Source organism: Parasteatoda tepidariorum, chromosome 10, assembly GCF_043381705.1.
Source record: "Parasteatoda tepidariorum isolate YZ-2023 chromosome 10, CAS_Ptep_4.0, whole genome shotgun sequence".
Taxonomy (NCBI): Eukaryota; Metazoa; Arthropoda; class Arachnida; order Araneae; family Theridiidae; genus Parasteatoda; species Parasteatoda tepidariorum.
The window spans coordinates 35353459-35373433 of record NC_092213.1 but is presented as its reverse complement, the minus strand read 5'-3'; the positions used below and the strand labels follow the sequence as shown (position 1 = coordinate 35373433).

At 28.9% G+C, this 19975-nt stretch overlaps 1 protein-coding gene across 3 annotated transcripts; it reads left to right on the top strand.

The window, feature by feature from the left end:
* Nucleotides 1-2118: 2118 nt before the first annotated feature.
* Nucleotides 2119-17798, top strand: LOC107447983 (glycoprotein 3-alpha-L-fucosyltransferase A). Of its 3 annotated transcripts, none has more exons than XM_043044277.2 (2): nucleotides 2119-2366; nucleotides 16410-17798. In XM_043044277.2, exon 2 carries the CDS (start codon nucleotides 16477-16479, stop codon nucleotides 17731-17733), a length of 1257 nt encoding a protein of 418 aa, XP_042900211.1. In that variant the 5' UTR covers nucleotides 2119-2366; nucleotides 16410-16476; the 3' UTR covers nucleotides 17734-17798. The 3 variants fall into 3 exon arrangements, with proteins under 3 accessions (XP_042900211.1, XP_042900212.1, XP_042900213.1); XM_043044278.2 differs by lacking the exon at nucleotides 2119-2366 and adding an exon at nucleotides 10061-10253; XM_043044279.2 differs by lacking the exon at nucleotides 2119-2366 and adding an exon at nucleotides 12477-12742.
* The last annotated feature ends 2177 nt before the right edge of the window (nucleotides 17799-19975 follow it).

Below are 19975 nucleotides of genomic sequence, written 5' to 3'. Positions count from 1 at the left end.
ATATTTAAGAAAATCTGTAGCATTAGCAGCAAAATTAATTTCAGATTTAAAATCCCCATAACAAATACAACAAAACATTTGCTCTCCAGTGCTATATTTCAGCGTTTTTATAAGAATAATGAAAAAATTCATTAGAGTAATATAGTCAAATGCTAGAACTTTATTTCATTTTTCTTTTTTAGTTGAAAGAAACACAATTTTCTAGAGTTTCCAGATTTATAAACAAATTCTACTCAATAGAGAGAAAACAAAAAGATTGTGTTCTAAAATTACAATATTTTTTTAATCATTTCAATTAGTAATTCTATTGTTTAACAAAAGTAAATAACCAATATTGCTGCGATTATTAATCGAACTTATTTTTGTTGGCAATAATCTATAATGTATATAAAATAATAAAATATCTGCTTATACAGTGAAGATCATTTAGTTGGAAGCACGAGATATTATCATTCCTAAATAATTGAATGAAATACCCATTGTAAAATTCTTTTAAGAATGATTACGTTAGAAAAAAATACTTAATTCTTTCCTTCTTTTTTGCGTAGGAGGGGGAGGGAAAGAGTTAAGCTAAGCACCCATAGCTCATGTGATATTAACCTTTTAAGTAGTCTTGTGTGCATATGCAGATGACTATTTGCTTTGCTCCTACTTTTTTTTATTTTTTTTATACCACACCCGTTAATAATACTTTAGATCAAAATTGTTTTTGCATTAAAATGTAATCAAAATTCTAATGTATGCAAACAATTTAGTTCCAACTCTTAAAATAAATTAATTTTAAAATTACTCAATTAAATTAAAATTCAATTCGTTGACCGTATGCTGTTCCATCTTAAATAACAGAAAAGCGTTTTAAATTCATTTTTGATATAAAAGAAGGAAGAAGAAAAAGTGAAGAAAATAATTATCATTTTTTTGATGTATACTATATAATTCTTTGCGAATTGGATTGCTTGTAGCTCAATACAATTAATAAATTTTATGAATCATATTTAAGTCCCCATCTGCATACTTTATGTTTTTTTTTATGATTTAACCATATTTGTTTGTGGTTGAAAGTGACTATTAGAATTTTGAGGGTTAGGATGTTTTTTCATTTGTTATAAGATAATCTATATTTCATTATAATCTTTAAAGAGGAAGGCGGAAGCCTTTCTCACTAAAGATTTTACAGATTTTAACAGCTTCTTTGTTTTTTCCTCGTTTTATAAATATACAATTTCTAAATTTTAGAATATTTTTTTATTTCCCTTTTTAAAAAGATTCTAAAAATGCGTACTAAGAGGCTTTTGCGCGTCACCTTGTATAATTATGAACTCCTTAGTTACACTCAGTTCAATACGATATATCAATGGATTTTTAACTTTGATCTAGTTGGAACAAATCTAAATTCAAATTGATTTAGTGTATCGTTAGTTATAGATTTAATAGTTGAAGTCTTTGAAAAAAAAATGTCGTTATTATGGGATTAAGATTACTAATGAATTGGGGTGTATTAATTTATGCATTAAATCTATTGAGGTTTAAAGTTGCCCCGTTAGGATTAATGTGGAAGTTGATTGAGAGATGTGTGTCAGATCAAAGCATAGGTCACGTTATTTGATTAAGGAAAAAAAATTAATTTGAACTTCGGTTTTTTTAAAAAATAGATTTTTGTGAATCAGGTTTCATACGTTTTCTGAAAGTATAATTGAAAATTTTTTGAACTCGCAATTTGTTTACGTAATTGGAATCTGAAATTTTATTTATTAAATTTATGAGTAAAATAGAAAAATAATTCTTATTGTATTGCGATAACAGAAAAAAATTATTTATTAATTTTCACATTCAACAAAAATACTTCGTAATACTATTTAAGCAATCACAGTAGTTTTTTTATAAAATTATACATTATCTATGACATACAAACATCAATAATTACATATTTTTCATAATTAGTTAAAGTCAACAAAACTAAAATCGTTTTCTTCCAGAAATGAATAAGGAAATTAAAAAAAAAAAAAACAGCGGAACTTGGTAATTATTTGCTTTATCGTTTGCCATTAAGAATTGGCGAAAACAAAACCGCGCCAACTATGCGGTAACCTCATTTCCTATCATGCTCTGCTTGATATTGATTTCTTAGTTCTTTAGCAGAAGAAATACCATGCTTGAGATTCAGTCATGAGATGGTTTCTTTTTCGTGCGCAGTTGAACCGTTGTCTCAAATAAAATCGTTTGCTGGTTTTGTTTATTATCTTGTTCTTTAATAACTACCTATTGGCAACAAGTATTATAATCATTCGATCATTAAACAGTTTCTAAGATTCTATCAATTATTTTTCATGTAGTTATTAATTGGGATAAATATGTTGATTGAAAAAGTAAGTTTCATTTTATGTTATGTACTTGTTGATTTGTTTTATTTTCTATGCAAATTTTCATTGCTATTTATTATCATATTTTTCAAATTTTCTGAAATTGCATGATTTTTATTATACGATAAATCTGTGATTTTATTAGTTTTATCTCCTGGTAAAATTCAGCCATTAATTCAAAATATTTTATTTTAAAGTTTCTGTTTTGTGTATTTATTAGAAGGTATGCTAGAAAAATAAAAAATTAAAAATACGCAGCGTAAATTCTTAACGTTATGTCTATTGTCTATTTAAAAAGAACAATTCACTTTTAGACCTTTTTGTATAAGACTAAATTTATGCATCGATTGTAATTTTGGAATTTTGAAACCACGATTCTTCCCGACTGAAGGTTACAACTGAAATTTATGTTCTTTTTATTAACAAGATAGCTTCAAAGCAGGGAGAACAATAAAAATGTCAGAGAATTTTAACTAAAATACCTCTTAGGTCAGATATTGGGTGTGATGGGGAAATTTTAAACTCTAATTGCAAGAAAAAGTGTTAAATGTTTTATAATAAAATACTTTATTATAAAACAAATGTTAAATGTTTTATAATAAAACGTTTTATACATTATTATAGTATATTGCATTTTATGTTTAAGATAAAAGCATAACTGAAATATTTATAGTATACTTTATGCCACCGGTTACAAAAAGCAGGGAAATTCGATAAAAATTTGTCTGAAAAATCGGGAATTTTTTTTTTCTGGGTGTGACTAACCTGATGAATAAAAATCCAATAATCCCCTAATCAGTGTATTTAATAGACATGTATGGTTGAAATCACTCTGATTTTTCGATGAACAAATGGACATTGTTCATGGAAAAATTTTCGAATTAAAGAAATTTTCGAAAAAATAATTTATTTTAAGATTTGAAATATACATGTTAAATAGTTCCCACTCGGGGAATCAATTAACCCATTCCCTCTGTGTACAAATTTTCGATTCAAATCGTTATTATAATTCGCAAAAGCAAATCACTTAAATGAGTCGGATTAAAAAAATGGTGGACTCGAACCAGTGATTCAAAATACAATTGAATTCAAATTCGTGGTAGGAATCACGAATCAGTGATATGTTTAGAACCTGCGATTCATATAAAGTTATTTGAATTGTTGCGGTATGATCTTTTGCTATACCGAATCACTTGATGAACGATTCGAATCGGTGTCAAAACTCGCCCCTTGGTGATTTAAATTTTGAATACTACTTCAGATATTCTAAAGCCAAAAACAATTTGAATGAAACGTGTCACGGAAATTCGAATCTAACAAAATGTTTTCAATTCATTGATTTGAATTGGTGATTCAAATCAACAGATTCGAATTCCTTAGTTAAGATTAGGAGCACCTATATGATTTCTTTCGTTGTGTGATTCAAATTAAACCATTTCATCCATGTGATTCATTTTAATAGATCTGAAATAAATAATTCTAACAAATGTTGAAATAAACCAATTTGAATCCGTCAAAACGGAATTAAAGAATCAATTTGGTCAAGATTTAATGATTTAAGATTCACTCGGTTCCTGTTATAAAACCTTTTTAAAAAATCCATCAGCTTATAAAAAAAAAATTTTTAAAGAAATTATTTTAATCCTATTCGATATATATTTTAATAAATACAATTAAAAGAACTGGTGGTATCAGTTCGCCGGCGCAGGCAATAAAGTCGCCAATGCTATCTCATTGAGTGCAAATAAATTTAATCGCTTTTTTTTTAAAAATAAATAAATAAAATAGCCGAAATTACTTCCGCCGGTAGAATAGAAAAGTACCAATTTCTTTTTTTTTTTCTAAATTTTTTTTGTGGGTGAGAAGAGGTGGAACTTGCGTACTTTTAGCTTTCAAAACTTTACATTTTGTATTACGTCCGAAATTAATTTTTATATATTTTCGACTTTCTGAAATGAAACAAAAACGATCTATAATTTGTTTTTAAATAAACTGAGAAAAAATAAAATAAAAACGAAGGTCGACAGTCGTCATAGTAATGGAAGACTATAAATGTATCTCTGATGCTTGTGATTTGATGTTGGTTAAAATTAATTATTCCTTCAATTATTGTAATTTCTTCTTCTCTGACTAACCTAGGCTTTAAATTTGTGAAAAAAAAGTTTTTGTTTTAACAAATAAGATTACGTAATTTTGTTGAATTGCGTTAAACAAACAAAATTGTCGCACAAAAGTTAAGACTCAACTTCGAAGGGTTTTTTTTTTCTTCATTTTGTTTGGTAGTACAAAAATATTGCTTTTAGGTAGAAGTCACGTTTGTTATTTCTAGTGCAAGTTGCATTTATCAATATAATTAGAAATGTCAAATATTTAAAAACTATTATTACTTTTTAGCTATTCAATATTTCTAATGGATAAAAAAATCTGGTTTTAAAAATTACACTAGGTACAGTGCGAAATATCGTCTAAGTTGTATATTACAATTTGCTAGAATTGATAAGAAAATTTAAAAAAAAGCATTGCGATTCTATAACTTAATTAATTTAATATCTGTAGTTTATTAGTCAAACTGTTTAGAGTATATAAATTTTTTGTTAGTAAATTCTATAGAAAATCTGATTGTGTAAAAACAACTAAAATTCTGTAAAATTTTTATTTTTTTGTTTCGAGACAGGATAGCTTCTATTTTCCAGCTGATTTATATAAAATTATAACAGCGTGTATAAGACTAATACTGTTTTCATTAAATGTAATATTTGTTGATAAAATTTGTATTGTTTAAACTTTAAACAAATTAAATAACAAAATCAAAATTAAGAAAATCTGAGTTTTCATATGTAAAGTAATCATTAACTTAATTGGGTTTTTTATAAAGCACCGGTTAATTAAAATTTTACATTGTAATCGAAATAATAATTGCATAACAATTTGCTTAATGAATTTTTTCTCATCTTCTAGAAATTATTTTAAATTTATTTGCTATGTGACAAATGTGTTTTTGAAATTTTTTGCGATTAATTAGTATGAACCAAAATAAAATGTAAAAGTGCTAATCTATGCTGGTATATATATTAAATTTAAGATATGTAAAAGTGCATTCTTTATCTAATATGACCAATTTAAATTATATGTCACGTTCGGCATGCTTTTCAGTATGGAAGCACTACATATTTTTAAGCGCAAGATCTTGCATACTAACATTCAAAACCGGTTTTATTTTGCAAATGAATTAATTATTCATTGTACTTTTTTTGTCTTAATAAACAGTTTACTTTTTTCCTACTAAGAAAACTGTAAAAAATTTAAAAATAAATTTAACTTTTAGTAATAGTTGACTTAAATATTCTATTCATTTTCAATTTATATATTTAAAATGTTTTTATATATTTCAAATTGCATATGTAAAATATATAAATAACAGTAATAAAAAATAGTGCAAATGTACACAGAAAAGCAATTTTAATCTAATTTACGTAAAGCAGCTTATTTTTACATAAGCTGCCTTAAGTATGTTTTAATTTTTTATCTATCTTGGTTGTCCCACAGTGGATTGATCGTTAAGACACGGTTCCCAGCAGAACACCGAAGTCGAGCATCACTCGCTGTGGTCAGTGTGCGGGTGGGTGACCACTTGGATTAGTCTGCGTAGGGACCGAGGGTGTGCGGTATTGGTCCTGGTTAAACTGTTCTACCATAAAGTGCTCGACTTCGCATGCAGGTCGTCGGGCTAACGAAGAGGGGGTGCCATCCCCTATGCAGAGGATCAAAATTGTGTTGGCATGNACACCGAAGTCGAGCATCACTGGCTGTGGTCAGTGTGCGGGTGGGTGACCACTTGGATTAGTCTGCGTAGGGACCGAGGGTGTGCGGTATTGATCCTGGTTAAACTGTTCTACCATAAAGTGCTCGACTTTGCATGCAGGTCGTCGGGCTACCGTCATCCGTAGGCCATCCCCTATGCAGAGGATCAAAATTGTGATGGCATGTCTTCGGATCATCCTCAAGAATGTTTCCTAGACCGTCGCCAATAGCCCATTGTGCAGCTCTAGTGTGACGTAAATGAACTACAACTACATCCATCTTGATTGACGAAATAATTTTAAATCACATTCATTTAAATCTGGAATTAAATAATTAAAGCGTAAAAATTTGTAGCACGATAAATTAATTCGATAGATCCTATTAAATTGTTGAAAATTCTAATGGTAAGTTCTGAACAATAATAAGTTCTGGACAAACCTAAGCTATTGTTATCATTAAATCCGTTCTCTGGAACAGCGGTTCCTATTTTTTTTCCGCAATGGAACTCCAAATTATCAATCTTCATTTGGCGGAACACCGATTTTATTAAGAAAGTTCATCAGCCATTGTGAACATGCTGTCTAATAAAAAAAGACTACTAATTATCTTGAAATCATTTATTGTGGTAATAAAATTTCTGAATTAGTTCTTGGTTTCATAGGTTAAAAATAAGCTGGAATATGAAGAAGAAAAAAAAATTGTAATAAACGTTGTGAATTGTTGTCAGAGAAACATAATTATTTAATCTTGAATTTGGTTGCTTAATTTTGAATTGAAAATATTGATGAGAAGCATTTATGGGATTTTTAATAAATGCATGTTTTATTCATGATTTTTTTCAATGTATTGTTATTGAGAATTTTTTGCTACTTACATTAGCATTTTATATAAATAATTTCATATAAAATAATTTATGGATTGCTGATTGAACGTAGAAATAATTATTAATGCTTAAAAAAAGTCCTAACTCTCGGAACTCATGTAATCCTTGCACAGAACACAATAGTTCCGCTGAACAACTGTTGGGAACCACTGCTTTAGAACTGCAGTCTTCTTCTTGCTTAACTTAATAAACTATGTGTCTCTAACTGAACAGTTTAAATTTCAAAAAGAAAACTGAATTATCATTAAAAAAGTGTTAACGACGATTTGTTCGATACCCTGAAGTTTTTTACAATTACCATGATTAATATTAAATTAAACTTCTGTCGGACGTGAGTCTCAGATTAAGAAAAAGGAAATGCAAGAAAAATATGTCAAGAATTTTTAGTTTGGAAGTTATCTTTTGTTTTCCGAAAATTTTTTTTTTTACTGCAAGACTGCGGATGTTTAGTTATGTTCTACAAATCCACTAAATGAATCGCTATTTAGTCGCCATCAATATGATTAAATTGAAACAAGTTTTTTATGATTGTTAAGTTATGCGAATTAACAGCTATAAAATGTATTTTTTGACTACTACTATATGAATATTCACTCTTTTAAAGTTTGTTTCATGTTTTCAAGTGAATGAAAAAAAAGTTATGGCGCTACTATATTTCTTATTGCATGAATTAATACAGTTTAAACAGATGGGAATACAGAATTTTGTTTGCTTTGGGTAATATTTTTATTCTTCGCTGCGCGAAAGGAATTCGCTTTTACTTCATCACTGTTTCTTTTCTTTTTCTTCTTCTTTTTTTTTGTTGTAAGAATATAAATCAAGTTTTTTAATTAACAGTCATTTAAAAGACATTCAAACAACGCAAAATAGAAAATTACAGTCTGTTGAAAATGCATCAGTAAGCCTTGATTAAATCACAAATTTAAATTCTTAGCGATTTTTTTATTATGCTGAGTGCCCTTCCGATTCCTGTCCGATTAGGGGCCGTTCAAAAAGTACGTACATCCCAAAGGGGGGGGGATTTGCTATTNTAGATGTACGATGGGGAGGGGGGGAGGTATTATACAAAGTACGTACTTTATAAATATACACCAAATTTAAATATGACTTTATCCTACACATACTCGTTAAATAAATATTTAATTTTATTTAAAACATAATTATTTTAATTTTTATGAAAAAGGGGGGTAGACTAATAAAATGTACGTACTCTAAGGGGGTGGGAGTAAGACCTTATGTACGGTAATGTACGAAGGGGGGGAGGGGTTTAAAATTTCTCCATTTTTGTGTACGTACTTTTTGAACGGCCCCTTTTGAACGGCCCAGTAAGTGTAGATTAACGAAACATTTAACGCCCGTGAAACATTAAGTGTTAATCAAATTATAATATTTCCCCATTCTCCATTTGTTTACTTTCCTAACTCTTTCGCTACGATTTTTATTCACTCAATTTTCATGCGGAGCACAATAAATAAAATGTATAAAACCGGTTTACCCGATATGACACAATCTGACAGTTGATATTAGATTTTGACATTTAATTTTGTTTATAACATGTATGATTTTTGTGTTTGCAATTTTGTAAAAAAAAAAAATCTGAATATTTTGAGTTGCGTTTGGCATATTTCTATCAGTCGGAGGTCTTATATGTTAACATAGACCGTTAGTTTGTTTAAATGGTTTTTAAAAATAATCTTAATATACCTAATTTCAAAATATTAATATGCCTAATATTTCCTGTATGGTATAATGGTTAAAATATAATTGTATTTGCCTAGAATATTCTTCTATCAAAAACTCAAAACTTGTTATCTATTTAAAAAACAAAAAAAGTTCGATTTTTTTTTTTTTTTTTACTGAGTATATTTTATTCCAACGTTCATATTTATACAAAATCATCTCTGCAATTAAATACTCGGAAATTTACAGTTTATTATCATTGACAATACCTGAATATATTATAATAAAATTTTCGCAAGATTTAAAAAAAAAAAATATCTGACCCAATACTATCTTGCAAACCTCAAACGAGAGATCTACACCAAAAACATTGTCAAAAATATAAACTTCACCAAAATAAAAAACAGAGCGTAGTAAATCACATGCCTAATTCGCTAATCTTCTAGAAAGAGCCAAACACGTGCAGTTGTTTTCTTCCTTAGATGCCCTGGATCCAATAATAACAATGAAAATATTAAAAATAAAAACTCTGAACCCAAAGCGCATAAAGGCTAAACGCGTGTAAGATATTATTCGACATTATAACGGACTTCATTTAGTACATAAATTGAAATAAAACGTTCAAAATTGAAATAATGTCCGAGTGATCATGGGCTGCTAGAGTCGGAAAGGCTCGTCTTCATGGGCCGTGAGAGAAGTAGTCTATTTTGATATATGATTTTAGTAGTAGATCACTGCTCTGAAGTAGTCAATATTGATATTTAGTTTTTATTTATTTATTTATTCTTGTTCGCAAACATATTTGACTCAGAAACACCAGTTGCTTCAAAAACGGTTTTTTTCTGTGGGATAGCATTCCTTTTCTTGTTTCATAACCACTACGTTTGTTACTCTTGACTGACTTAGATTTTTTTTTTTTCAATTCTGTAAAAAACCAAATGGTTTTTAAAAAACCATTTGGTTTTTTGCACAATTATGATGCATTTATACTATGTATTTAGAATGCCATCTTCTTTTTCTTTCTCTGCAAAAAAAGGTGTTTTCATTTATTTTTTATAACATGGAAACTTTTTCAAGTAGCGTATAATTTCATTTTCAGTAGCTTTTAATGGCTGCCTAATTGCGTTTGATAATCTCTTCGAAATGAATCTAATGGCTTAGACTGAAACTAATAAAATACCTTCTTTTTTTATCGTTGTTTTACCCCTTTTGTGCAAAACCTTTTCTTAGGAGAGTTGTTTTTTTAGCTTGCCTAATGACTTGTGTCATCATTACCTGACGCGTAGTAGTAGTAGTAGTGTTTCCTGCCTTTGCGTGATGGTTAAATTGTCCCCTCAGATTGTTCTTTTCCCTCTGGCAAGAGCTATCGTATTGGCTTACCTCGTTTATTTCCATCTGAAAACGTGCTCTATATTTCTTTGCGCTTTCTATGCTCACGAGTCTCGTCACTCGACAACAAAGCCTTTCATCATGGAGGACTCATTAAATTAGAAAAAGAATTCCTTGATTGCTGTAGGAGGAAGTGTTTGGTATGTTTTTTATTTTGGTAGTTGAGGTTGCTGATTTAATGAATAGTATCTTGTGTGGATGGTAACTAGCTCATATTTTCGAATTGGCTCTTATGCTATTTATTTTTTTAGGGCACAAAAGATGTAAAAATATAAGTTTCTCAATTCAATAAGTATTTTATAAATTTTAAAAATATTTAAAACATATAGTTATAAAATAAATATTTAAATTTAAAAAAAAAGAACGTGAATTAAGTAAAAATGAAAGTACATAAATGGAAAAATTTTTGTAAAAAATATTTTTACCCTGGAACTAAAGAACAGCCACAACCTGGATTTTGAAATCTTAGAACTAGTTTTTTTCAAGACTTTTTATTTATTATTATTATTTATTTTTATTAGTGGAAGTATACCTCCACTGTCTTAAGTGGTCGTTAAATTATTCTATCTCGCAGTTTTCATATGTCTTGTTTGAGATGATATTTCAAACATATATCAAGTTTCAAAAGTTATAATGAAATTGTAACGACGCTAACCTCATTTTTGAATTGATAAGAACTACAAATACGCCATATTGAGAAAAAAAATTTGTTATTTTGTCTCCCAAGTTCAAGATATAAGTCGGATGAAATCCAAATTTTACGGTCTTTTAATATGCCTGTTAATTTGTTTAAACAAGGGAATTAGTATACTAAAACCTTTTCTATCGCTAAACTGTGACAGAAAAACTGAATCTCCTAGTTAATGAAACAAAAATTAAAATAGGAAATCAAAAGCTTAAGCTAAACAATTAGTTTGATAATTAGCGCTAGCCTCACAAAGATACAGCAACAAAAAGATGTATCAGATTGCTGCTAATTTCTATACCTTATAAATTTCACATTTTTCATACTCAATCATTGAGCCAAACGTTTGTTTAAAAATAGTAAAAAAAATTAAAATTTTATTATGAATCTGAGCCTGGGCTGAGCCCGTCTCATCTATATTGTGCATCGATCGCCTTTACTTCCCCCGGTGCTGATCTTATCTGATGCTGGGCGCAAGCCTTAAGCTGTTAACAGAATTGAATTCTGATTTCGTCTATAAGATGTCGTTTCAATTTTTTTTCCTCAAAACAAGTTGTTAATAAAAGCAATTTTTGAGATTTTTTTTTTTTGTATTTTGATTATTATATAAACAAATTATGCTTAAAATTTTTTAGAAAATAAATGAATAAATTGAATTCTTGTATCAAAATTTCTTGATTTGAAAATGCTAGGAAATAACCCTTTGCATAAATATAGTTTCCCGCACCCAAAAGCTCTCAAGATGATATATGTTTTCTGTGTATGTTGCATGTTTTCAAAGATGTATTTTTTCAAATGCTAATAATTTTATGCATTAAAAATGTCCTACTGATTGACTAGCTTTTTGTCTATCTTATTACATGTAAAATTTTAATTTAACTTTTTCCTTGAATGCAAATTATGAAAATCGTTAAAAATAAATATTGTTTATATGTGCGGTTTTCGTTTAGCTTAAATTGCTTAATTAAAGAAAAATTAAAGAAAGTTAAATAACATAAAGAATTAAAATTAAAGAAAGTTGAATAAAATAAAGAATTAAAATGAAAGAAAGTTGAATACAATAAAATAAATTCCAATCATTTGTCTAAAAATGTACTTCATTTAAATACGTTGGATCTAAGTAAAGCTGATAGAAATAAAAATGTTTTCTAACATGAAATCTGCACCTTATCTTAAAGTCAGTTTAGAAATTCGAAACATCTTGGTTAACTTTGTTACTAAAACGAGAAGTTTTTAAGAAATACATTTGTAATTGATCTTCCATATGTGTATATCAGCGGAGTAGTAGTATTCCATTAAGAATAAAAATGTGCCATTTCTTTAATTAAGAGCATAAATGTAAATAAAAACAGATATTAACAAATGCAGAAAGATTTTTAAGTTTGATTTTTCCTCAACTGTAGCTTGCTTTAAATTCTCTACTTTCGGTATTTTTTTATTTATTTATTTTTTGATTATGTTTGATGATACGCTGTGATTTAGCTGACACGTTAGTTATTTGATAAAATGCACTGGATTGAGGTGGCATATTTTGAATAAGCACGCAACGCAGGTCAAGACCTAAAGACTCCTTGACCTGACTGATAGTAGCTGAATAAAAGTTTTTATCTTTTTGAACCGTGAAATGCTTATCAGCGGTTTCCCTTTTAAAATGACGCATCCCTGTGTTCATTCATTCTTTCAAAGGGTTATTCTGTTTAACTTTTTTCACTAGACCATTATTAAAAAATTGTACGCTCGTGTCGTTAAACACTAAATTTGAGGATCGATTGCTCATTTTGTATGACTTCATCTTTTAATTTGGCTTGTAATTGATTGGCAATTTCTTCACGGCATAGTAGTGGATTTTCATGTTTGTTAAATGTAAATTAGCACCGATTCATCATAGCCTTTACTGCTGCTTACTGTCTATTCAGTTTGCACAAGATCGTTTTTTTAGTTTTGGTAAGTTATTAATTGGCGATTTCTTTACTAAGGTATTAGTGTTTTGATTTTCATTAATGTTTCACGTAAATTAGAACCGATTTGTCTTTGCCATTTCTGCTGTTTACAGTGGTTTCTGTGTATTCAATTTGTATGTGATCTTTTATTTCTATATGTGATTGTTTTTTTATTACAAAAATGTATCAGTAGTGATTGATCAGTCATAAAAATTTAATGTGAAATAGAACCGATTCATCGGTCATTACTTTTTACTATGTTTTAATTACTGTGCATTCAATTTGAAGAAAATCTTTCTTTAGTTAGGTAAGTCATTGATTAGCGATATCTTGCAAAGATATTTTTATATATTGGATTGTCATAGAATTTTAAAATGATAAAGAACCGATTCGTCATTGTTATTAACCATGCTTTGACCAGATTGTTTTTTTTATTACAAAAATGTATTAGTAGTGATTGATCAGTCATAAAAATTTAAATATGAAATGAAATAGAACCGATTCATCAGTCATTACTTTTTACTGTGTATTAATTACTGTGCATTCAATTTGAAGAAAATCTTTCTTTAGCTAGGTAAGTCATTGATTAGCTATATCTTGCAAAGATATTTTTAAATATTGGATTGTCATAAAAGTTTAAAATGATAGGAACCGATTCGTCATGGTCATTAATGATACCAGTTGTGTATGCAATTTCTGTGAGATTTATTTTAATTTGGTCGATAATTGATTAGCGATTTCTTTTCAAAGATATTATTCCATTATTAGCGATTGGATGGTCAGTAAAGTTTAATGTGAAGTAGAACTGATTAGTCATAGCAATTACTGTTGTATGCTGTTCATTATCATTAACAGAACTGATTAGCAGAGTTGGCCGTTGATTACAGTAATCGATTACAACTGTAATTGATTACAGATAATTACAGCTATGTAATCAATTACTTGTAATCACGATTANTATAATTTTTACTGATTTTTCAATGATAAATTTGTGCGTTTGTAAAACGGTTTAAAGTTAACTAAATGACTAAACGTGGAAGGTTTTCGTGGTTTTTATCTCCATGCTACGCAAATGCAGTTGAATATTCAACGAAGCCAAATTTCGTCCAATACTTGATCCAGGAGATTCATTGTCTTCTGGATTGGGTTCAAAATTTCAAGGCTACAAAGTTAAACATTTGTAGTCCTAAACTCCAAATTTGGGTCAAAATATAAATCACTCAATATATATTACAAATATGTACATATTTATATTTACATATTTGGCTACACTGTGATCAGCAACTGTTTAATTTGTTCCTCATAACAAAGTAAGTTTGACATATGTTCTTCAATGATAATACATATATAATTCGCCGATTTTCTATCATTGGTCTAACTTTGCAAATGATATCTTATTCACATAAATTATCATTGGTGAAAGACTATAATTAGGAATGATGCATTCACATGTAATTGTAGGGTTAGAAGCGTTCATGCATTACTGATTATTCCATTTACTCCTTGTAGGAACAAGGCCGAACATAAAATTCTGAAAATTGAATTCAATTACATTCGGTGTCAACACATGAACGGGATGAGTGCATTTTTTATCGCTTGTTTAGTACCGGAAATTCCGTTGAAAACTTAAGTCGAGCGTGACCTAGAAATCGTCTGACATTTCTCATGGAATATGCATAAAGTTCTTATTTTATAATCTGGCAACAATATAACAAGTAAATAAATAACAAAATCTATTGTTTTTCAAACGAGGCTAAAAAATGAAAATGAATAGCATACATTTATTCAATTTGCTTAGCTTAAGATAAATGCATCAAAAATGAAAGAGGATTTTTTTTTTGTTAATTTAACATGATTAAATAAGACTACTGGATTTTTTTATTTTAAATTATTTTAATTTAATTTTATTTAATTTTAATTTAATTTAATTAAATTATTTTAATTTAATTTTTTTAATAAATATTTTAGAGAATCCGTGTTAATGATTTGATATCACTGTTTTTCACTACTCAAACTTACTGAATATTGAAAGATTAAAATAAATTTTTATCAGAATCTTTTACAGGGTTCGCCTTCTTTCCGGTTATCATAGGTCCCACAACCCCCGTATGTCCAATGTATTACAACGATTATTTTTCTTTCCTTTTTTTTTTGTATCAAACTTAGTTTGTGGCAAAATTTAATCGGTTTGAAAAGTTAGGCTAGAGTACACAATGTCGCAAGAGTTGGCGGTACTGACAACTCTGCATTTGATTTAAATGAAGTATCATGTTGCACTATGTAAAATTGTTTATTTTTTTCCATCTGCTTCAGGAGTGGCAAAGTATAAGTCTACTTTTACTGGCTATTTTGTTTTTAAATTTTCAATTTCATTTTTAAAATGCAAATACGAGAAACATAGCGTCAGTTTAAAGTTTTCGTTTAATTCAACTTGGCTGGCATTTGTGAATAATGTAAAATCTATTATTGTAAATTACGTTGTGCTTTTAGATTGCAACTTGTATTTATTTGTAGCTTCGTATCTTTTTATTAAAGTTGGATACGTATATATATTAACAAAGTAAACTATTTATAAATTTATTTAAGTTCTTACAATTTACGATCTTAGAAATTGTAAATCGATCAAATTTATATGTGTTCTCGTAACCCGTTAGTTTTATGTAATAAAGATTTTGTAATCCTTTTTTATTTTAGTAAAATTCGAATAGACTAGTTTCATAAAAAAAAATCGAAGTGTTGAAGGATAAATTCCTTTAAATCAAAAAAACTAACTAACGTTAGTCATACAGCAGAAAATTCTGAACAGTTTCATCTACCGTACTAGAAACTTGAGTTTTCAAGAATGCTAACTACTACCGTTTTTACGTCATTGCTACTGTTTTTATGAAACGCTTTCGAAATTTAGTTGAAAGTCGAATTTTTGAATTACAATAGTTTCTAAATTTCTGGCAACTTTAAAAAAAAAATTTTTTTTTAATGAGTTTTTATTTTTAACTTTTTTCCTCAATTCGGTGACAAATTCATATTTTTTTCAGGTTACGCTGTTTTATTTCTAGCTTTGGTAGTTAATTTTGAAGATATCTTTCTGATATGTCCCGCAGTGGACTGCTCGTAAAGACACGGTTCCCAATAGAACACCGAAGTCAAGCATCACTGGCTGCGGTCAGTAAACGGGTGGGGTGGATGACCACTTTGATCAGTCTACGTATAGACCGAGTGTGCGCGGTATCGGTTCTCGTTAAATTATTCTAAAGTAAAGTGCTAGACTTCGCGTGCAGGTCGTCGGGCTACTAAAGCGGAGAAACCATCTGCAGAGGATTTAAGTTGTGATGTCATGTCTACAGATGTTTCTCAGAGCGTCGCCAATAGCCCATTGTGAAGCTTTAATGCGTCGTAAATAAAATACCTACCTTCATTTCCGATACTTTTTTTTAAATCCGTTAGTGACCGATTAACATACTTGAGTTTAAAAACTTGTTTATTATTTTCCAACCTAAAACAAAAAGAAAGCAAAGTTTCTTTAATAAATGCATTCTAAACGCTGACGCACCAAGTACCGAAGGGATACGTATACGTGCTTTACTCTTGTACTTAAAATTTACTATTTTTATATTTCAGGTAGAATTTTAATATTCATTAGTAAAAATTAATTTTTTATTGTTTTATTTCAGATAAACTGCCTTTACAAACGTTTTATCTGACAAATGTGCTTAACAAGGAAGAAAAGTCAACACCGGAATGTATCATGAAATCCGCACGCATTTTTCTCGAATACCATTGCGTATTTTGTACAAAAATCTGTGCATCTTCATTCTGTCCCTTCCAATCGTCACCTTAATATTTGTACTTCTGTACTCTCCTCAGGAATCTTTCAGATCATATGTTTACTCTATCGGTAGCTCCGAAAATCTCAGAAATTCTTTGAGGACCATCCATGCTTTGGAAAATCCAATTGAATCAGCAAAGAAAGAACAATCCAACAACTTTACCATTCACGTCTGGCGTCATGGAGAACGGATGAAAAGACGCTTTCTGAGGTCTTACGGGAAAGTTTCCAAAGATCCATTTGAATTCTGCAGTGTTAGTAACTGCGTGTTATCCACTAACGACTCCATTGTCAATAACAGTGACGCTGTTTTATTTCACCTCCATCAAACCAAAGGACCACACACGCTACCTTCAGAACATCCAGATCATCAGATCTGGATATTTTTCACCGATGAATCTCCTTTGCACACATTCTACGCTTCTAGAAAGTACTCTATGAAAGATTATAACGGACTTTTCAATTGGAGTATGACATATCGTAGTGATTCGGATATACCCGTTCCTTATGGAAGAACAGTTCCTTTATCCGACACCGAGAAAGAACAGTTCAAGCCAAAGAATCACGCAGCTGTTAAATCGCGTGGTATTGCCATTTTGGGTAGTAACTGCGGTGGACAGAATCATAGATGGGACTATGTGCATGAATTGCAAAACTATATCTCCGTAGATATTTATGGAGGTTGTGGCACGCATAAATGTCCTGGTCATTTCATGAAAGATTGCCCAATCATCAGTGATTATAAATTCTACTTGGCTTTTGAGAACTCAAACTGTAGAGAGTATATCACAGAGAAACTTTGGTGGAATGCTTACCATAAAGAAGCTGTACCTGTTGTAATGGGAGCTCCTAAAGAAGACTACTTAAAACTATGTCCACCTAAATCGTTCATCCATACAGACGATTTTAAATCGCCAGCAGATTTGGCTAAGTACTTAGAGTTTCTCATGGAAGATGACGAGGCTTATAACTCATACTTTGAATGGCAACAGGAGTTCAAAGTTGTTAATGAGCATGGTTACTTCGGTTCCCCATCATTGCATTTGTGTCGTATTTGTGAAGCTCTGAATTATAAACGTTCCAATTTGCCAAAGATTTATGATAATTTGGATTCTTTTTGGAATCCAAAGACGGACTGCTTCAAAGCTTCTTGGAAACCAGCCAACTGATGTTAATTTATTTATAAGTAAATTATTTTTATTTAAAATTTGTTAAATTAAAAGAAACTACAACATCCTGATATGTTTTTATTGTGAGCTGGAAATTAATTATATAAATAATGAGATTTCAGGAAATATAATTTAAAATTAATCTTGCAAACGAAATTGGAATTTTTAGATTCCTTTTGACTCTGAATTCAATGTCTTTTATTAATTATTAAGTTAAATTTCTTGTCAAAAATTTCAAAATTAAACTTGGTTCCAGATTGTTTTTTTGCTCTTTTATATAAGAATAAAAATACGAATTATATTCGTAAAATTCAAACTTTTGGCAAAGACAAATTAAACGACTTTTATTTATAAATAAAAGAAATTCTTTCATTTTTTTGTTTCAGTGATTGATATTGAACAATTCAATTCGAAAATAATTAAAAGTTAAGTAAATCTTCCCTTCAGGGATAAGTTTTTTCCAGGCAAATACGGGTCCCACGACCCCAAGATGGCCTAGTGTTCATCCTTCCATTTTTCTAGCGTTGAGCTCATTTAAGATTTTACACTGTTTGATCTTCATTTTTAAATTACTTAATACCCGTTTGGATTTGGTGCAGTGTAGCCGATTACAGAACTTGTGACTATAAACTAACTCTAAACTCAACTGAATAAATCGTTAAAAATAATATTTTTCAATTATCTATAATACATTTTATAGTTATTTCGTATCAAATCAACCAAAATGAATCGATAAAAATTATAATTTCAACTTAACCTACCCAGATTTACAGAAAATTTTTATTCGTTACTCTTTGGCACCAGAAATTCAGATCAGATTTTTTTTTAAAAAGTCTTTTGTAGTTATTAATTTTGAAAATTTGTGAAAAGAATTTCTGTTATTTTTCTTGCCGTCAGAACACGCTGGATCGCAGGAAATTGCCTAAAAATTCAGATTTATCAGAACCTTAATCAATCTTCAACATCACTTATAATGATTTTTTAGACTACATTCTTTTGAGAAATATTCAATTTTAAAATTAAATATTTTTCAGGAATACTGTTTATTTCTTGATCACCTTCTTTAACCTTTAAAATCACCATAAATGAAGTAAATAGTTACACACATTAGAGGTCACAAATTAATAGTTAAGCAAGGAAAAAACCAAAACGCTATCGAAAAACTTAGAAATGAGTTTGATTGGCTCACTAAAATTCGGGACGTGATTTTAATATTCGCCTTTCTCTTGACCTCTTCGGGCTACCAAATAGTTTTTTTGTTTCAGTCCCGGTTTCCTCAATAATGATTCGCTAGTGATTTTGTATTTTTCTCCCTTAAATGTTAATTTACCACATCATGTATTCTTTTTTTTTGTTACTAGGTCTCCAAAAATTTATATTAAAGACTGTCATTACCGAAAACCATATTTTCATTATTGCTTCCTAAACCATGAGAGGATCATACTGCTTTAAAAAAGATTTAAAATTCCGTTATAAAATTTTTAAAAATTAACTTTACCCTTTGAAGATTTTTGAAACGACGTAGAAACTTCGTTAATAAACACGTAATACAAAAAAATAAATTTACTAGAAAACATTCTTTTCAGAATTTAATAAAAACAAATTTTAAATTATTTTTGAAGATTATTTTTTCTTTTAAAAACAAAATCCTATAATGCCTGCAAGTGCCTTTAAAAAAGATTTTTTTTTTTAATTCAAAATTTAAAACAACCTTACTTTAAAAATATATTGAAAGTTATTTGTATTCTGAAAAGAAAAATGCAGAAAAAATACCTTTTTACTTTTACATTATGTTTAATTCTCATTCAAGAAGACTTTTTTTTTTTTGTAAATTTCTTTAAAGGAACGAATTATTTTGTATTATTAAAAAAACATCTTTAGAAGATTTTTTAGAAAATTATATTTTAATTATTTTTTTATTTTTAATAAATTTTAAATTTTATATCTGACTTCCGGATCTCAAAGCGTGTAATTTCTAAAAATTTCAAAAAGTCAGCTGCGAATAAAGTAGACATTCATCTCATTTGAAACATTTTATTAAAGTCATAGCAGATGATGCTACTTACCGCAGTAATTCTATTCTAATTATTTTGTAATTTCTTTTTTCAAGGTTTGTTGAGGCAAAATTATGATGTCATCTTTTGAAAAAAATAGTATTTCGTAGTAAATAAATATTTCATAAATAATTAAACTATCATTTTCTACAAAACGAAAAAAAAAAAAAAATGACGTTTTAATTAAA